The 21,518-nt window shown below is 38.3% G+C and overlaps 1 protein-coding gene across 1 annotated transcript; it reads left to right on the top strand.

The window, feature by feature from the left end:
• Positions 1-10,406: 10,406 nt before the first annotated feature.
• Positions 10,407-12,653, top strand: LOC104437178 (peroxidase 5). Its single transcript, XM_010050077.3, has 4 exons — positions 10,407-10,734; positions 11,341-11,532; positions 11,628-11,790; positions 12,096-12,653. Exons 1-4 carry the CDS (start codon positions 10,531-10,533, stop codon positions 12,503-12,505), a joined length of 969 nt encoding a protein of 322 aa, XP_010048379.2. The 5' UTR covers positions 10,407-10,530; the 3' UTR covers positions 12,506-12,653.
• Positions 12,654-21,518: the final 8,865 nt, after the last annotated feature.

The following is a 21,518-nucleotide window of genomic DNA, read 5'->3' as shown; positions in this document are numbered from 1 at the left end:
TGGTAGACTATGTCACGCTAAAATCGCATCAGATTGAAATTAACCGTGAATTTAAACTCGGTTTTAGAAATTAAAAGTTCTGTCATGTCACGATCTATTTTAGGAATGTCGACTCATCCTTTGAAGAATTTTTGGAGATCCCGAAATTTTTACAGAAAATCGTTCGGACGTTGCGGAAAATTAGCGGAAATTCAGATGGGCTCAATTAAAGGAAATTTGGACTTCTAAGCCGAGCTATTTAATGATGGGGACTTGCAGAAATGGTATGGGCATTTTCTTCAACGAAATTGGAAATTGAAGATCAAAATTGAAGAAATTCGTATGCTATTATGAGGATTGCATTTCTACTTCAATTTGGATTCTTTATGAGATATTAGTGCAAGAAAGTAATTGGGAACATTAGATATTTGTGTGTGGGCTTTGGGGGGACCAAGCATTCAAGGGAATGGATTGATTTTGTAGAATTTTGCCCCCTCCATTCAAAGCTTCAATCGCACGCCTCATTGACCTCCTCCTCCTTCATGCGTCCAGCTTCACTTTCCTTGGACGAACCAACTGTTTCGCTTCTACTTTTGCGTTGCTTTCATTTTCTTCTCAACCAGCTAGCTTCTTTCATTTTTCACTCCACCGAACACCCCTCCCATTGCCACATGTTCGAAATTGTCCGCTCCATCTCTGCAGATTCCCCCACTTAAGCCAGCTCTCGGTCGCTCTCTCTCTTTGCTTCGTTCCTCTGCAGCGGCCTTTCAACCGAGTAAAGCATCCACGGTTGGCAACTCCACTTCTCCGCCAGCAGCCGTGCCACTTGTCCAGCAAGCCACTCGAAGCCTCCACTGAATTCTTCTTCAGCAGCCAGCATCGTCTCCTCTTGGTCAACAATTCCACTGAACTAGCCGCTTCTTCAGCTGGTTGTTGACTCCAGTACAGCATCGCCCGAAGCTGCTTCCCCCTTCGATCTAAGCTGCCCCAAAATTTTTCTTCCTTCGCCCGCTCAGCCCAGTCAGTTTCAACGGCCTAGCAAGCAGCCCATAGTTCGACCTTTTCAACCCACAAGCCAACAGTAGTTCGGCCCAACAGTCTTCAATTTCATGGGCCCGGCTTCTTCGTGGATTAGCCCAAGAAGCCAACAAATTCAGTCCAACAAGCCCGTGAATTTCCAGCTCATTCGAAGACAAGCCCAGCCTTTGAAGCCTAGCGAGTTTAGCCCAAGAATTTAGCAAACCCAGTCCAACCCATTCAAGGCATGTTCAGCCCACTTGAAGTCCAGCCCAAACCTAGAACAAATCTCAGATTGGGCTGAGATTTGTTGGACCAATTTTTGCCCGGTCCAAGCCCGTTGGTGCCGCCACAATTTAAGTTTCGGCTGTCGTCGCATCGTCGTTGCTGTGATCCGGTCTTCGCATTTAACTAGTGAGTTCACTCACTAATCCTTGCTTAGTAGGTTGATTATGCTTAGGGGTTGATTATATTAATTAAGCATGATTTAGGTGGATAGATTTGATTAGATTATTTGATTTAATTATCTGCCAATGCATGTTAGGTGGTTAGTTAGCGTACTTATCAAGTAGGCACGTTCTATTATTTATTGTACGAACTTTGAAAATTTTTTAGGTTTGTTTCAGCTTCTAATTAGGCTATAATAGGCCTAAGTTGGATTTATTGCATTTATTTATTAATTTCCATAATTAATTAATTAATTCTCGAAAATTAGGTTGGGATAGTTGACGACTAGAATTTTGTGCTGATTGTAGTGGTGCTTTCTGTTTATTTAATTGAGCACTAGTTTGTGAAAATTGAGTGAATTAGTGATTATGGGGAAATTATCCCAAAATTGGAGAATGTTAGTATTTGAGTGGGAAATAATCATGAAAGGTTGTGAGTGGACCTAGAAAGCCATCGAAGTGTGCCAGTTGGACCGTGATTTGCTACCTGTTAAAGGTCATGCCCATCGGGCTGTGATTCACCACATGATAGAGGTCGTGCCTAATATGGCCGTGATCTGTTACCTATTAAAGGTATCGTCCATTGGGCCGCGATTACCACTTAAAGATAGGTTGTGTCCTTTGGACCGAGATTTATAGCCAAGAATTTGATAGGCTATGCTCGTTGAGCTGTGAGTGAGAATTGAGATTGAATTATCGAAATGACCGTGTGATGGTTTTGATGACATGTAATCGACTGAGTCGATTGATCGATGATTCGATCTGATTGAATTGAGTGGATGATGTACCTATCAGTATTTATGAATTGAACTGACTTGCAAGAAGGAACTGATGCCAAAGTAAGCTCTCTGACTTGTGGTTGTGCTTAGGCAGCCCCTAGGGCATATTTTATTTTCCTAATCGGGTCTTAGGTTGAGACGTCGTCTCACTCCGTTGTGGGATAACATTTTCAGGTCCTTAGATGGTGGTCGTGGAGAACTTGAAGTCCCGGAGTTTTGGGGAAGTGAAGGAAATAGAATCGGTAAATTTGTCTGACTCGCTGGTCATAGGATAGTCCCTTTTTGATTAAGCCGATATTTTTGTAAGCGACTTGATGTTGTAAATAAATTCGTGTGTTTATAAAAGGTTGGTTTTGATTTGAGAAAGTTAACTCGACTTTCCTATCCCATTGTTTTATTGTCTGAGGATTATTTATATGCTTTCGCATGCATACTAAAATCGAATGGGTCGGCGATGTGTCTTGGGACATTGCTATTATATTGACCAAGTAGGGATGAACACATGCTCGGAGGGTCGGGACGTGACATTAAATATGTGTGTTACTCTTAAAAGTGTGCTAGTATTGATTATGCGTTTATTATGTCAATTTGTTATAACAATTGATTATGAGTTCAGCATCCAAGACCATTGTGGCTGACTTCAATAAGGGTGAGAAGTTGAATGGTGACAATTATGATATTTGGCACCGAAAGATTCAGTACATTCTTGAGGAGCATGAGGTTTTGGAAACCCTCAACCACACCATGGATAAACCTGAGCATGGAACTTCAGCTCAACACAAGAGAGATCTAGAAGCATCTCAAGCTTGGAAGAAGAAAAATAGTATTGCTCGCATCACGTTGCTGAGCTGTATGCAAGATGATCTCATGTGTGAATTTGGAAGTTGTGATAAAGCTCAAGCTTTGTGGGTTGCCTTAAAAGATAAGTTTAGGGGTACATCCGCCACTAAGCTGAGGAGACTCACCCTCAAGTTTAACACATACTGAAAGTGCCCAAATGTAATGATGATGCAATATCTTCGGGAGATGTTAAACATGATTTGTGAGTTGAAGTCTGCAGGTCACTCTCTTACGGATGAACAACAAGTTCAAACTGTTATAGGGTCTCTTCCTGACAATTGGGAGCATATGAAAATCAATATGACGCATAATGAGAATATTGTCACTTTTGATGATATTGCGCGTCATTTGGAATTAGTGGATGAGTGCTTAGAGGCTGTAAGATCCTCTACCCATGCTTATGTTGTTGAATTGAGTTCTCGCTTAAAGCGCAAAAGGAATCATTAATTCAACAACAAAGGGAAGATGACTGATCAGGCACCTAAAAGGAGTAAGACCTTCCGACGCAAGAAGTGTGGTGGGAAGAAGGATAAGGCCAATATGAAGTGCTATAATTGTGGCAAAATGGGTCACTTTGCTCGTGAATGTACTGAGCCGAAAGAGATACCCTATTACTCCATTACTTTATGTAATGTTTTTATTTCTAGCACTGTGATGCCTACCGAATCTCATCCAATCTGGACTGTGTAAATGCTAGTACAAGCACCTAGAGTAAAGTAAAGTATAAAATTTTACTTTTAACCCGAGTCTGTTTAGCAATAGACTTTGAAAAGGAAATTAGATTCTAATAATCAAATGGAGTTACGATCAAAGTAAAAGAGTTTGAGGAAGAGAATAAGAACACAAGGTTTATAATGGTTTGGCTTAATTCAAGCCTACGTCCACTCTTCCGCACTGACAGCCCACCGGCTGCATTTCACTATGAATTAAAAGAGTCGTTACAGTATCTTATCCTTGATTCCACAGTGTAGAGACTCTACTACACTTCCTCAAGGCTTCACAAAAGAATAAACTCTCTTTTGAGTACAAGTTTACGCTCAACAAATGAATTGACAAAGAATAAGAAGCTTCAGACTTTGGAATTTATCTATCACGCACTACTTCAAATAACCAGAGCATCTTCCTTATATACTCCTCCATGCCTTATAACCGTTGGCACATTCCAAAGGAGTTCTTCCAATCTACCCGTTGGATAGAATCAATTAGGGAGATCTTGAGTTACTTAAAGAATGTGACGATAGCCCACCAATCCTGCTCGCCCATACAATCAGGATCTAGGTTTCCATAAGTAAAACCTTCTAGGTATGCTTCGCCAATCAACATATTCAAATCACCCAAATTAATTTCAAGACGAATAATAGATTCCGAGATGCTATCTCCAGCCATGAGATCTTCTTCGACCGCTCGAATCAAATCCTTAGAGAAATACTCAATTTTGGATAAGTTTTCTTCGTCGGTCTATAAACTATTAATGAGGGCAGACTTTAAATCTTGAGTCTGGCGGTTTGACAGTTTTTAGATTTTGACGAAAGAGTCTTAGACTAGATTGATGGAAACGTTTTGTCAGCTTCAAAACAAGTAAGGAAGTTTTCTCCAACAGACTGTAGACTCAGGAGCAACAGACCACGTAGCTAGAGACCGAGAAGCATTTGTGGAGTATTGTCGGATACAGCTTGGAAGAAGATGGATACATGTTGTGAATAATTCAAGAATTGAAGAAAATGGTATCAGCACATGTAAATTAATTTTACATGGTGGTCGAAGCCTATTCCTACATGATGTCCTCTGTGCTCCGGATATTCGACGAAACTTGGTCTCCGTAGTTGTTCTTTTTAGCCTAGGTTATGTATTGAATTTTCATGGTGATTGTGTTGACATTTTGTATGGAACAATTTATTATAGTTTAGGTTATGTATTGAATGGTTTTATGGTGTTAGGCATTGACTATGATCAGTACAATATTAATGCCGATGGTTGTTTTTCTTTAATTGTATCTTCTAGTAATGTTGAGATTGATGCAAGTACTTGGTATGTTAGATTAGGTCACATCGGGTTACAGAGAATGCAAAGATTAGCTAGAGAAGACCTTTTAGGGTCACTCATTAATGTTAATCTACTTGTATGTGAACATTGTCTAGTGGGAAAAGCAACTAGAAAACCATTTGGTAAATGGACTAGAGCTGAATTTCCGTTGTAATGCATACATTCTGACATTTGTGGTCATTTGAATGTGAGAGCGAGGCATGGAGTCTCATATTTTATCACTTTCATAGATGACTGCATGTGTTTCGGTTGTGTCTTTCTAATCTCCCATAAGTCAGAAGCATTAGACTACTTTAGACGATATATATTGATGGTAGAGAATCAATTGAACAAAACAATAAAGGCATTGAGAACCGATCACGGACGTGAGTATCAATTGGAGCAATTCAAGGCTCTTTGTGATGAAAAGAGAATTGTATGACAATTGATTATTTCTAGTACTCCACAACAAAAATGGGGTTGCTGAGAGAATGAATAGAACCTTATTGGAAATGGTTAGATTTATGATGGTGCAAGAAAATTTACCTATCTTTTATTGGGGAGATGCGTTATTGACTGCTGCCTATGTACTTAACCGAGTGCTCTCAAAATTGGTCACTTTCACCCCTTATGAATTCTAGACTGGTAGGAAATCAAACTTAAGTAGTCTACATCCATGGGGATGTGCAGCTTATGTTTATGATTATTCTCATAAATATGAAAAATTAGGTCATAGAGGGAAGAAAGATATCTTTATAAGATATTCTGAACACTTCAAAGGGTATGTGTTCATAAGTGAACAAGCTGATGGAAGTGTGACCGAAATGGAGTCACGAGATGTTACGTTCTTGGATAACGATTTTCCTAGTAGATGTGAGATTGATAAGGACTTTCAATTATATGAGATAGAAGATCCTAAGAACACATTCACTAATGTTGTAGAGGGAAATGAAGATTTATCTCAACACACAAGACCTAGTGGGAGTGTTGCATTGTCTGACGAATGGAATTTAAGAGAAATTCAATTGCGTAAAAGTAATTGTAAAAGTATTCCTCGTCATTGTTTTGAGATTGAAGAGGAAGCATTTATGATTGCTCAGAAAGACAATGCCAAACCTAAGACTGTTCAAGAGGCTCTCTCATCCTCTGATAAGGAAGAATGGAGAAAAGTTTTGGAAGATGAAATGGAGTCAATGGGGGCAAATCATGTTTGAGACTTGGTCGATCTATCACCCAATTGGAAGGCCATTGAAAATAAATGGATCTTTAAGATTAAGCGAATGACGGATGGATCCATTGAAAAGTATAAGGCTCGTCTTGTGGCGAAAGGTTATACTCAACAAAATGGTATATATTATGAGGAAACATTTTCACCAGTTGTAAGGTTTGCCTCAATACGCTTTATCCTAGCCATCGTTGCACATTTGGATCTTGAATTACATCAAATGGATGTAAAGACGGCGTTTCTCAAATGAGAACTAGATGAGGAAATTTATATGAAACAACCAATAGGTTTCATAGCTAAATGTCAAGAGTATAAAGTTTGCAAACTTCATCGCTCAATATATGGCCTTAAGTAATCATCTAGATAGTGGTATTTTCGTTTTCATCGAGTCATAACAACTTTTGGTTTCACGATGATCGAAGAAGATCACTGTGTATATGTCAAGCGGTCCGAAGATAAATTTGTGATTTTATCACTTTATGTGGACGATATTCTATTGGTTGGAAATGACAAGATTTTGGTTATCACCATAAAAGAATGGCTGTTCTCCAATTTTGAAATGAAGGACATGGGAGAAGCTGTTTATATATTAGGAGTTAAGATCGAAAGAGATCGATCAAGAAAACTCCTTACTTTATCACAAGAGTCTTATATTATGAAGATTCTTGAACATTTTAATATGCAGCACTGTAGTCCCATTGATACCCCTGTCATGCAAGATGAAGGTCTAAGTACTGAGATGTGTCTTAAGACTCCAGAAGAAATTAAAGTAATGGAAATAGTTCCTTACGCCAGTGCAGTTGAAAGTTTGATATATGCTATGATGTGTACTCGATTTGACATGTTATGCCATGGGATTGGTGAGCCGATTATCAATCAAATCCTGGTTAAGCACATTGGAAAGCAGTGAAGAGGATCCTAAGATACTTGAAATGCACTATGGACTATCGACTTTGTTAGCAAGGGAATGATTTACGCCTATTAGGCTATTCTGATACTGATTGGAGTGGAGACTCGGATGAGCGTAAATCAATTTCTGGATATGTGTTCTTGCTCAATAAAGGTGCAATTTCTTGAAATAGCAAGAAATAGACATGCATGTCCTTGTCTATTATGGAGACAGAATTTATTGCATGTTCTGCCGCAGTGCAAGAAGTAGTATGGCTAAAACATTTCTTGGAAAATTTAGCCACTGTCATTGAGGTTCCAAGACCGGCGATAATTTATTACGATAGTCAAGTAGCCATTGCCTATGTGAAGGATCTCAAGTATTATGGAAGGATGAAGTACATTGACATAAAGAATAACTTCATAAGAGATATAATAGCGTAGAAAGAAGTGATCATACAATACATTTCAACCAATATAATGGTTGCTGATCCATTTATGAAGGCTATTCTTAGAGACATATTCTTGACCCACAGGATGTCATTAGGATTGCGTAGAATGTGATATGTATTATTGTAGAGGATCATTGGTTTATGTATATGTGGACATATGTATTATACTTGTTTGTTTATTAGTGACTTGATATTTTATCAATAAGTACAAATCCATTATAAAACTAGCACATACACACATATATTATTGAAAAGTATGTCAGTAGGTAATGATTGGCTCACTCACACGAGCAATCACCTAAAGTGCTATAGTTAGCACGTTAAGATGAGACGTTATGTATAAATAAATGTTGAAGAGCAAGTTTAGTACATAAAATAATATGTTGCCTTGATTGGAGTCAAGATGGGGTCTGTGTTTTGTTTATAATAAGACCGAATATGATAGTCCCACAATCATGTATACCTAAAAGATGCCAGATGCGAGTACTTAATTGGGCGCTATAGAAAGCGAGCTGATATAATATTCGAGCTAAACATGAGTACATGAGAAGCATGTGACTATGTTTAGGTTAGGATCCGTATAGTGAATATATTTAATAAATGACATATGCTCTTATAGAAAGAGAAATCCACTATAGTATGTAATTCACAATACATGTGCATTGTTCAACCGATAAGGGAAGGTGAGTAAAATGATCCCTATTTACTCATTGTGTGAGTCCTTGAGGTAATTTATATTTTACCTCATTTTGTATCCTATGTTACTTCTGACTATGCTTTCGAAATGAAAAATCAATGTTGCTACTTTAGCATGTTACCGGCGGTCATAAGTAGATATGGCTTTATGGGATGGGTCTAGGAAAGCAGTTGTTTTGAAATGGAGAGAGACATGAGTGTGAAGGAAGACTATTGTTGTTTTGCATCTATCACATGTATTTACTGGTCGACCAATTATATCAATTTATGTGGTTGCGGATATAATTATAAATACATGGTATTTTGAGAATAGTCAAGTATAGCCGTTAAGGGATAGGTATACTTGGATTGATGTAACAAAATATGTCCGGAGCATTGTGAGACATCGATTGTTTATTTCTTTTCGGGGTTGTAGCCATTATGTCATCCCTAACAAGTGCATAATTTGAGCTCCCAAGTGCAGGTAACTCACTGGTCGCATAGCTTACTTGCCAGTATGAATTGTTTTGTAAAGTTGATGAATGTTGAATGCCTTATATTCTTGATAGAGTGCTATTAAGCCCATCATGTCCGAGTGAGAGATATAGTATTTAATTAATACATCCATGATGGGGTGCGATTGGAACGTATCGTTTCGTCTTGATATGCTACGATGGAAAGACACATTTCAAAAGGGTATGAAGGGAGTTGTATAAAAGACTCCTGAAGACAACCGTTGAGGGGGTTGGCAAAACGTACGCTCAGAAATTCTCCTTTTCTTGTCCCCTTTCCATAAAAAAGAAAGAAGGCGTTTCATTTCTCATTTACAAGAACAATCGGCATTTACACTGTGGAAATCGGATGCTTTCCTCGTGATTGCATTCAGACCAACGTGAAGTATTTTTGTTTGTGATTCATCTGCAATTCAACGTTCGTTCCAGGGTAAATTGTTGATCGCCCATCGGAAAAGGTAAGTTGTCTTCCGCCGACTTTCTTCCAAATACCCCACCATCATGGAAAGTCTAAATGATGGACCAGATTAGTTATTAATCCGTTCGATTTGATGACTTCCCTCCTACGTCTTTAACAATATTGAGAGCAAAGGCCAAGGACAATCGGCCACGACTCGAGAGAGGGGCGACATATGTACATGGACCAACGTCCGTGCGCTCGGTTTCGCAGCATATTCTTCGGCGGAATCTCGAGCTACGTGCAAGTTCATTGATTCGAGATGGCACTGGCTCATCCTCTCGTGTCGATGCACTTCGCTGAACTGTAGTCGGCATCCGTCGATTTGCCTAGCCGAGCAACGCCAAAAGCAGGAAAAAGACAACGTGGAAACTGCACACCCAAATTTCTGTCGTTCGCGAATGGGGCCTATATTATATTTGCAGAATCGGAACTCGCCTCCAGCTAAACACCACCACACCACCCCCCCCGCAAAAAAAAAAATCAACAAAGATTTCATTTTCTTTGATTCGGTCCTTGTTTCGGACCCAGATTTCTCGTGTAAATCCTGATCGTGGGCCTTCACGAAGGAAATATTATAATAGCAAAAGTGATGCCAGTGATCGAACCGACCCCGGTTGTCCGTTTCCTACATCTTCTACGTCTCACTGTAATGCAAAAGCGCTTTGATCGATCCGACCCCCGTTGTCCGTTTCCTACATCTTCCACGTCTCTCACTGTAATGCAAAAGCGCTTTGATCGATCCAACCCCGGTTGTCCGTTTCCTACATCTTCCACATCTCTCACTGTAATGCAAAAGCGCTTTGATCGATCCAACCCGGGTTGTCCGTTTCCTACATCTTCCACGTCTCTCACTGTAATGCAAAAGCGCTTTGATCGATCCAACCCGGGTTGTCCGTTTCCTACATCTTCCACATCTCTCACTGTAATGCAAAAGCGCTTTGATCGATCCAACCCGGGTTGTCCGTTTCCTACATCTTCCACGTCTCTCACTGTAATGCAAAAGCGCTTTGATCGATCATGTCACAACCCTCTCGGTTGTTCGCAAGTGGGTAGACAAAAATTTTAACTTCTAGTTACGTGTAATAGATGATACATCTCAATGAGTAGATACATTGGGATGCTTGTGCTATATATATGGCAGGGTTTTGCAAGGTGCATGCAACGCAAAGCTTCAATCCAGTTCAAAGAAAAGTTTGATTTCGGGTGAAGAATCAAGAATCGCGTAGTTTTTCCAGATGAAGAAGCTTCTTGTATGTATCGCTTTGGTCCTGGTCTCACTGTCTCGATGCGTCGAGTCTCAGCTTCAAGTTGGGTTCTATAAGGACTCGTGCAGGTTGGCCGAGTTCATCGTTAAGGATGAGGTCAGAAAAGCTTTCATCAAGGACAAGGGTTTGGCTGCTGGCCTTGTGAGGATGCACTTTCATGACTGCTTTGTTAGGGTGAGTGAAAACCAATGACACTATCCCATCTTTTGTTGTAGCTCTAATTGCAATTAATGTTTTCACCAAGGTCAACTAAAAGCGTCGACTAATTTCCTTTCCTTTTTCCTTTGGTTGTATTTTTGTATGCAGAATAATGTGTCAACTAAGAGTTCATTAATTCATTGCAATTTACGCCACTCACATGCCATACCCACGTGCCGGTCTCATATGTAGAACATGAATTGACTACTACAAGCTTTTATGTCAATGAAGTATCTTTCGATTAATTTAACGGAATTGCCATGACCTAATTAATAGATATGATACGTCTACTAATTATATTGCACATTCGAATTGGAATATGATACATACATTTATTAAAAGTTAATTGCTTAACTAGATGTGCCTAAATGCATTTAACAAGTTTAGATATTTCTGTTGTGTCTGATGTGTTCATTATTCATCTACCGCAGCTGTCTCATTAATCATGCGCCGTGCTGTAAATCTTGTTTAAATATGCTCCTTCTAAACTCAATGACCCTCACAGAAGTACCTTAGCTCTGTTTCGGGAATGGATTTCATTTGTGAGTTTTAAGAAACATCGCGTGCTTTGATCCATCTTAGGGTTGTGAAGGTTCCGTGCTCATTGACTCCACTCCGTCAAACACAGCCGAAAAGGATTCTCCAGCCAACAATCCTAGTCTGAGAGGATTCGAAGTAATTGACAGTGCCAAGGCTAGGCTCGAAACTATGTGCAAAGGAGTTGTTTCCTGTGCTGACATACTAGCCTTTGCAGCTAGAGATAGTGTGGAGATCGTAATCCCGCAAACCCCTTAACTCTGTATATTTACCAACTTGAGCATAAGTTCATCATACTAATAAACATGAGGCGTTCTGTTTTCTTTTTGTAGACGGGAGGCTTTGGGTACAATGTTCCTGCAGGAAGAAGAGATGGTAGAGTCTCTTTAGCTCCAGAGACTATAAACTTACCTCTCCCGTCTTTCAACGTCAATCAACTCACACAATTGTTTGCCAACAAGGGTTTCACTCAAGAAGAAATGGTCACACTCTCCGGTAACTCTTCACTTATAGCAGCAATCTATGAAATGTGGCTATTTAAGTCCAGATAAAAAATAGAACATCAAGATTATGTAGGAAAGAGTAACATTAGAGGAAAAAAATGCTCACAGGGACGAATATAAAGGAAAAAATCATACATGATACTATTCTCTTTTTGAAAGTGGGGTCCTAGATTTCTGTAATACTTGGCCCATTATGTGTTGTAGGCAACTTACATTCTTGAGTCCTCCCCAATTTCATAATCAGAAAAAGGAATATTTACATTAAAAAAAAAAAAACTCGCTTCATGCGTGTCACAGGAGCGCATACAATCGGTCGGTCTCACTGCACTTCCTTCAACAATAGACTGTACAGCTTCAATACAACTGTGAACCAGGACCCAAGCTTGGACCCTACATATGCATCCATGTTGAAGCAACGGTGTCCACAAAACAATGATTCGACCCTAGTTGTTCCAATGGACCCCCCTAGCCCGAACATGATGGATACAAGCTATTATCAGGGCATACTTGCGAATCGAGGCTTGTTCACATCAGACCAGACACTCCTCACAAACTCTGCAACTGCAAACCAAGTTACTCAAAATGCAAGAAATCCATTCATTTGGAAGAAAATTTTTGCGGCTGCAATGGTGAAGATGGGTAAAATCGGTGTCTTGACAGGAAGTGCCGGGGAGATCCGAGCGAATTGCAGGGTCATCAATAGCTAATTGAAAGAACATTAGTACTATGCAAGGCTGAAATAGTTGCTGCCTCTATATTTTATGCATTTTGTTGCTTGTATTTGTTAAAGACAAAACATAAATACAATTACAAAGTCGTGAGATGTTCAAATAGTGAATGTAACCATCAATTAGTTTTTCTTCTTTATTGTCTTTGACTACCAGATGTGCACTTTTACTATACTCCAATCCCAATCCTCTTTTTCGAGAGCGAGAAAGATATCAAATTGATCCAACAAAAATAAATAGAATAAGGGATGTTGCATTTGCCTTCATGCTTGAACGTGTAAGAAAACAATAATTTCTCTGGAAGAACGTAATCGAATTTCCCTACGATGTTCATTAGTCATATGATTAGTCCCATTATTAACGGTTGATAATATGATAGCAAATGCATGTATATAATGAAATGTCTAATCAAGAATTTCCAGATCAAGAGAAAGAAGAAAAAAGATAATATACATGTGCAACTTAAATCAACCAAAACAATTAATATCAAGTTTGAGAAAAGTTCTTTGTACACGCCATGTGCAGGCCGTGTGCACGTCATGTGCATGTTAAGATTCTTGATATATGTATTTGCAATGACAAGTAATGAATTTGCAATCATGCCACACGCCACAACCACATAAACACCATTTTCATGCGCATTTAGATGGATATTAAAAGGATTAATCATCCAAGACAGACAATAAGGTGAACCTTTTATTATCGAAATAAACTTGAGGACATAAGAGATGCAAAGTAAAACTTAGAACGAACATGAGTTGACCTTTCCATAGTTCTTCCTAATTTGACTGCATGAGCCGGTGAGCGGGTTGAGGTTACCCATCTTCACCATAGCGTTAGAAAAATCTGTCATGAAAGTTGCCGAATTGCTGCTATAAGCATTCCCTTGAAAGTCTATGGCACCGCCACTGAACAATTGCTAGTCCGAGTTGAGAAGATCCTTTTGGATTTGCAAGTTCTTGAAAAGGCAGTGTCGAAGGACGTCGGGCTCGTGGCGTCAAGAGGAGATGGGTTGTTGTCGCCTACGGAGCTCGGACAGTTTGCTTTCAGTGATGTTGTATATGCGGTGTTGATTATTGTAAAGTTGGGCCTGGAAAGTCAAGCATCAGGCTTGACCTATCGTGTGCGATCTTGTTAACAAACAATCAAACAATGTTTTGTAAATTGTTCTTTGTATATCGATCGAGCATTATTATAAATTCTTTTTTAATAGGTGAAAAAGAAGACAATGACCTAAGAGTGCCGCCATTTCTTTGGTGGTGAAGCCTTTGTTAGAGAAGGAAGAGATGAGGTCGCTAAGGTTCAGATTTGGGGCAGGAATGTTGCTAATAGCAGCACTTTGGCTTGCACTGGTTGAGTCTCTTCTTCCAAGTGAGATTGTCCAACTCGGGCCACCTAACTCAAAATTAAGTAAAAAATAAATCCATATGTGTTAGTATTAATATAGCATGGGGAACATAATATGTGATTTTTTTTCCTCACAATCGATCACTAGAATTGAGAAGAAAATGTGCATTTGAGGCAACGATGGAATCTCATGCAGCAACAACCAATATGTCGGCACTGGACATGACATTGGGGCACGTGCTCTCTAGTTGGGACTTGATCATATCAATCACCTCAAATATCCGTATAGAATTGACATTCGGTCTAACATTCTTGTTCTCAGTGAAGTTTGCGGTGTACGCCAATAAAATCAACCCGTGGCATCTACGCCACACATTAGTCCTTCTAAGTAGAAAATCGATCAGATTGGAGTCCATTAAATTCAATGGTTGCAAATGGGTTAAAGGCTATAATTTTTCCTGAAAATCGAGTACGGACATTGAATTTTTCCGGCAGAAGTACATCGCAAGTGCCATAACTTGGCACCGAGGGACACTTAAGTGCCATAACTTTAAAATGGTACACTTGAGTGCCAGTTTCGAAGTTAAATGGGACATTTAAGTGTAACTCCGGCGAAGATCTGGCCAAATGGCTTACGTAGCGACTTTCCGGCGAGCTTGGTCCAAAACGGCGTCGTTTTGCACGCGACGTGGCGGAGAAAATGCAAAAACGACACCATTTCGTGTTTACGTGTAAATAATAATATAAAAATTAATTAAATTTAATTTAAAATATTCAATTTTTTTAAAATAAGAAAATTTTAAAAAATTAAGAAAAATTTAAAAATTTTAAAAAATTAAGAAAAATTTTAAAATTTTAAAAAATTAAGAAAAATTAAGAAAAAAAAATTAAAAATCAAGAAAAATTTAAAAAATTTAAAAAAGGGGGGGAGGTCGAACGGGCGGCTCCTCGCCATCGGCCGGGAAGGGCCGGCGACGGAGGGGGAGGGTCGGTCGGGGTCGCCGGCCCTCGGCCGACCGACGGCGAGGGTTGCAAGCCCTCGCGGGATCACGGCGAGGGCCGCGACCCTCGCCCCCAGATTTGCGCGAGGGCTCGCGGGCCCTCGCCGCCGGTCGGCCGGCCTCGCCGGCCCGCCAGGGCTGGCGACCCCGGCCGGGGCCCGGCGACCCACGGCCAGGGCCCGTGACCTGGCCGACCCTCCCCACTCCGTCGCCGGCCCTTCCCGATGGCGGTGGGGAGGCGGCGAGGGCCCATGACCCTCGCCGGATCTGGGCGAGGGTCGCATCCCGCGCCTGATTTAGGGCGAGGGTCGCGGCCCTCGCCCGGATCCGGCGAGGCTCGCGGGCCCTCACCGCCTCCCGCCGGCTAGCTGGGAAGGGCCGGCGACGGAGTGGGGAGGGTCGGCCGGGTCGCCGGGCCGAAACAACGTCGTTTAAATTTTTAATTTTTAATTTTAAATTTTTAATTTTTAATTTTTAATTTTTAATTTTTCTTTTTAATTTTTAATTTTTAATTTTTAATTTTTCTTAATTTTTATTTTTTTCAATTTTTCTTAATTTTTTAAATTTTTTAAATTTTTAAATTTTTTGAATATTTAAATCTAATTTAATTAATTTATATGTTATTATTTATATGTAGACACGAAATAACGTCGTTTTTGCGTTTTCTCCGCCACGTTAGCGTGCAAAACGACGCCGTTTTGGACCAAACTCGCCGGAAAATTGCCACGTCAGCCATTTGGCCGGATTTTCGCCGGAGTGGCACTTAAGTGTCCCATTTTACTCCGATATTGGCACTTAAGTGTACCATTTTAAAGTTATGGCACTTAAGTGTCCCTCCATGCCAAGTTATGGCACTCTAGGTGTCCCAACCTCGAATTTTTCCCCTATCCTTTTCCACCTTTTTGTTCCCCATTATGAACGCCTAGAGACACCAGTTTTGACGGGGTGACACTAAATAGGAAGTTCTCCAACTTTTCTCGTGCCTTTCGACTTTGCTTCGTGTTTTCTCTGAAGGAACAATGCATCCAGTAATTGTTATTAAAAAACCGATCGGGCTTTGGATGTCAAGATCGAAATGGAGACATGTTTGATGGAAAAAGCTCCATTAAGAGGGATAAGTATACTAGAAGTATTAAAAATTGTGTACAGTATTCACTTTAGTGTCAAATTTTTTTTCGCATTACTTAAGTACCACTTCTTTTTTTTTTAAACATTGTAAGTGTTAGTTCTAGTCTGGGTTACTAGAAATCCGACGTGACTATATTTTATTAATTTTTCAGTCCTACGTGACTATATTTTATTAATTTTTCAGTCCTACATGGCTTGCCAATGTGCCTAGTCAGCATATAAGTCATAAATGACGTCGTTCAAAATTTGTAAATAGTGATTATTTAAATGCTAAATTTCATTTAAAGTGATCACTTTAGTACTAGTTGTTATTAAAACGTAATTACTTTAGTGCCAAGCATGCCACGTGAAAATGTCACATGGATTGGAATTTTTAAAAAATTTGTCAAGTCACATTAAAACTTTAATTATAAATGAGACATAATCAATTTGGCTAGAATTTCTCGTTGTTGGCACTTAGATGATTGTTTTTTCTTTGATTTAGCACTTAAATGAGCCGGTGAAAATTTTTGACACTAAATGAGCGTTGTATACAACTTTTGGTACTTTTAGGGTGTGTTTGTTTAATTTTGTTTCTGTTCCTCGGAACACAAATTTTTGTTCTTTTGTTACGAGGAATGAAAAAAAAACAGAAACGCGTTTGTTTACATTTTTGTTTCCAAGAACAAAAAATCTATTTTTTTTTTTTATGTTCCTGAGAAAGATTTGGAACAGAAACAAGAAGTAAAAAAAAACTTGTTTCTTGTTCCCGGAAACACTTTTGAGAAACACTTATTTTTTTCTTCCTTTTGGTTGGTCGTCGGCCTCGGCCATGGCTGGCGACCGGCCAAAAGGAAGAAAGAAGAAAAAAAAGAAAAAAAGAAAAAAAGAATAAAATATTGAAAAATTAAAAGAAATAAAAAAAATTATACAAGTTACCAAACGTGTTTCTATTCCTGGAGTAGAAATTTTTTGTAGTTATCAAATGTGTTCTTATACTCAGAAATTGTTCCTTGGAACAGAAACAAAAAAAAACTATTTATGTTTAAAAATTATTTCCTGAAATAGAAACGTTACCAAACACACTTTTAGTGTACTTATCCCTCGTTAGGATACATACAACTCCAAAATTATGCACAAAGAGCATGAAGAGGATAACTAAGTAGGTACACTAAATTGATTGGTTTATTTAGATTGACACTCTAAATTTGTGTGGAAGGAAACTAGTGAGGTCATGCACAAGGCGCGATTTGCTTGTTCAAAGATCTAATAAGATTTTAGGGTACCATTTGATTAACAAATTTCATTAAAAATGATATTTTAGGGTATGATAATTTACCCTATAATATCATTTTTAAGCTCCAACGTTCAGGACTTTATGTGATCCAATTCATCGAGTTCGTTGGATTTAAAGCAGGTAGTTAATCACATATACATCTGATCGACAACATCGTTTTTGTAATATAAGAAAATTAAAGCGTGCACTATCGGTGTAAAGAAAACTTTACATAACCATTCTTATCCATGATTTGAGGATTCCAAATCCCTCACTAACAGCCAAATTCAGATGGATAAGCCCGTTTGTAAAAAAATATTTTTACACCGGCAGTGTATACTAACGATACTCATGAAAAAGTTTTTTTTATTTACCAAAAAAATTATTTTGTTATAACAAAAAAAATCGATTAATTAATATAATAAACTCACAAAAATGCATGGCACCACAAAACACCAAAAAGTGTCAGACTCGACTAATTCAATATGTGAACCTCCTACCTAACTTGTGTAGACGCGAATCTAATAATTCTTTTGACTATGTGGTTGGTTGGAATGCTTCACACGCACAAGCACGAAGATGCATCATGCATGCACGCTTGCACGCAGCTTGAATGAAAGATAAAAACAAAGGTAAAAATCAATCGGAAAGAGAGGAGAGACTCAGAGCAGAGAGACTTGCATTGATGAAGCAATCGTGGAAGCAAAGGCGGAGCAGCGGCACACCCATGTGCGCCTTGCTCGAGACCACGGAGCTCATGCCGCATTTAATGTTGTCGAGGGCGCTGGAGCTCCAGAATGTGGAGTATAAAGTACTGGACAGCTCAGCAGAGGTTGTTCCGAGAAGGAAACGGAATAACAATAAGAAGGCGGGGTTGACAGAAGAGCTCTCACAAGTCACAAGCCATCGCTTGGAGTTAAGTTTCAGTGAAGAAGAAGAAGACGAAGAAGGAGAAAGAAGAAGCACAAGCTCGATGGCTGGGCACGTAGTGTGTTGCACTTGAATGAAGTCAGGGATATTTATACAAAAAACTTTACTTTGTACTATTGAAAAACTAAGTTCGACACCAAATTGTATGAACATATATATGGAGCCCGATCATGCGTAATCTGGACTAATTAGCTTTCCATCTGCAGACTAACCCTAATCTCACCGTATTGGAATTTTCGGCTGGAGATCTATTTGCAGACCAACCCTAATCCGAAGCTAGTTGTTCCAGTGGAACCCCTAGCCTGAACATGACGGATACAAGTTATTATCAGGGCATACCTACGAATCGAGGCTTGTTCACATGTCGCCAGACACTTCTCACAAACTCTGCAATTGCAAACCAACTTATTCAAAACGCAAGAAATCCATTCATTTGAAAGAACAATTTTGCTGCTACAATGGTGAAGATGGGTAAAATTGTTGACTTGACTGGAAGTACTGAGGAGATTCGAGCAAAGTGCAGGTTCAATAAAGGCTAACTCAGAACATTAATACTGTGCAACGTCAAAAGATTTTTTGACTCTATGTTTTATGTATTTTGTTGCTTGTGTTCAGATAACGAATGTGACTATTAATTAGCTTTTCTTCTTTATCTTCTTTGACTACCATAGGTGCACTTTTACTGTACCCCAATCCCAATAATCTTTTTGAGAATTATATCGAATTGATCCAACAAAAATAAATAGAATAAGGAATGTTGCATTTGCCTTCATGTTTATATTTGTAAGAAAACAATAATATCTATGAGAGAATCTAATCAAATTTCTCTATGATGTTCATTAGCTATATGGTTATCCCAATTATTAATGGTCAATAATATGATAGCAAATGCGTATATAGAACGAAGCATTTTATCATGAATTTCCGGGTCAAGAAAACGAAGAAAATAGATAATATACAAGTGCAACTTAAAATAAACAAAACAATTCATATAAAGTTTGAGAAAAGTTATTTATACTCTCCATGGGCACGCAATGTGCACGTAGCTTGCATCCATAGACGGGGGCCCTCCCATGTAGAAGTAAAGTTGATTATTCATTTGTTAATGTCAGTATAATATCTTTCAAATTAAATTAATCAAACAACTCTATCTTGTTATATAATGTGCCGGATAATACTGCCTCTAGAATATGTTCAATAAATAGCTTTACGTAAATAACTAGATCCGAGTCTAAATGCATTTTTAACGAGTTTAGAGATTTGAATTATGTAAGATATGTTCATTATTCATAAATTAATTTTTTTCTCATTAATCAGGTGACATGTCTGTAACTTTTGTTTAAATATTCTCCTTGTCCTAAACTCTATGTGCAATATAATAACGGCTTTGATGGAGATGAGCTATTACGACAGAATCCTTGTGACCAGAGCCTGTTCACCTGGGCTCAGACTCTTGTGATGGACGTAGCCATGACCAACGTAGTGACTGGAGAAGCTAAACGTCCAGCAATGTGGAAGAAGTTTGAGGTTGCCATGGAGAGATACTTTGAGTTTCCTGAATGGATGTTTTGATATTGTTCCACTCCTTGTATAATTTGCGTAGGATTTTGCTCACTTTCATAGAGTTAGATACTGGTTGTCCTTGTTGTGTTAGGCTATTAACAATGTCAGTGAATCTACTGAATATATCAGTCACTTATTCATCCATCTTCATTTTAAAAGATTCATACTATCCGAGCAAAATATTTATCATGGTTTTCTTTACTCAATCAGTTGCTTTATATGTCACTTGCAACTTGTCCCAAATTTCTTTAGCAAATTTACATGAGGATATGCAGTTATATTCAGTAGGAGATAAAACACGGTACAAAGAGTAAACTACTTTTGCAAGTAAAGCTTCTCTCTTAGATAAATCTATCTCAGACATGGCTTCGACTTAAGGATTTTTGCCATCTGTGAAGGCTCTAGGCCTAACACCCCTTAAAACTACATCACACCCCAAGGGATCCATGGATTTGATGAATGGTTTTATCTTATTCTTCCGGATGTTGTAGTCCTTTCCATTGACATATGGAGGCCTTATGTCACACTATTTTTTCATAAGTCCTGATGCAATAATACTAGTCATTGAGAGATCGTTAACTTAGAAGTAATAAAGCACTTCAATAAAAAGTAACCAAGCTTTGATACCAATTGTTAGGGTTAGATAGATCACCTAAAGGGGAGTGAATAAATGATAATACGGAATAAAATAAATTTAAAAAGATATTGCAAAAAAAACAACATTTGACCACAACCCGAATAACTTCAAATTTTACCAATGTGTAGTTAACTCTTTTAATAAGTAATATAAAGAGAGTAAGAGATAGAAAATTGCACACGGACGATTATAGTGGTTTGGCTTTTACAAGCCTACGTTCACTCTCCCACGTTGTTAGTCGATTGACTGGATTCCACTAGATGAATTTGTCAGAGATTCTCTGAGTTTGATGACTAACAAGTCCAATAGTGTTCATCAATATTTCCACCTAGAAAATCTTACCATCGGACTAAAAGAGTGATTAAAGAAAGTTCTGTTAATCATCAAAACTAATAAGAGAAATTTTCCTCAACAGACTAAACATTCATTTGGATAGGTTTTAATATTTATTTCATCATTTTCCTATTTTGTAGTGTTTAAAATAAGTTAAAGTTACATAACATAAAGCTCATTCAAGGATTTGATGAATTGCTGGTAATACTTTTGGAGATACGTAAGGCCAATTCTTTACCGAGTTTTATTATCCTGTTTTTCTTTTTGGACAAGTTAACCATGAACTCATAATATATGTAGATTACCAAATAAGCATCCTCTAACCTTAATTAGTTATTAAGCATATTTAAATCGTTATACTAACTTGATATATTAAAGGTGTTAGTATGCAATAATAAGGTCTTCAATTTACACGTGTTACATGGATGTCATTCTAGTTATGGGCGTTAAAGGAATCTCTCATTAAAGTTAACGTCCTTGGTTGTCTCTTTTATGGTGCATTTGTTTCAAAGAAGACTCAAAATTCGAAATTATTTTCTCAAAAAGAAAATTCATTCATATCACTTACGGTAATAAATGAATAAAAAATATTCCATCATCCACAAAGATGATTTGGAATACATTATTATAAATAATGAAAATATGTTCCTCTAACTAATTTTTCTAAATAATATAACCAATTGTTTTTTCGAAAAATGTATTTTGAATCTTGAATTTTTCATGAAATAATGATGCCTTTTGTTGCTATTGAGTTACTTAATGATTATAATTGAGCAATAGATTACAAGAAACCAGGTG

Source organism: Eucalyptus grandis, chromosome 1 (genome assembly GCF_016545825.1).
Source record: "Eucalyptus grandis isolate ANBG69807.140 chromosome 1, ASM1654582v1, whole genome shotgun sequence".
Taxonomy (NCBI): Eukaryota; Viridiplantae; Streptophyta; class Magnoliopsida; order Myrtales; family Myrtaceae; genus Eucalyptus; species Eucalyptus grandis.
This window is presented reverse-complemented; position numbering and strand designations above follow the sequence as displayed.

What these genes read in the sequence shown, in the direction of transcription:
- LOC104437178 (XM_010050077.3), top strand. Translation starts at nt 10,531, where the DNA reads ATGAAGAAGCTTCTTGTATGTATCGCTTTGGTCCTGGTCTCACTGTCT. An exon ending in TTCATGACTGCTTTGTTAGG is followed by an intron (nt 10,735 to 11,340) that starts GTGAGTGAAAAC and finishes GATCCATCTTAG; the next exon opens with GGTTGTGAAGGTTCCGTGCT. An exon ending in AGAAATGGTCACACTCTCCG is followed by an intron (nt 11,791 to 12,095) that starts GTAACTCTTCAC and finishes TGCGTGTCACAG; the next exon opens with GAGCGCATACAATCGGTCGG.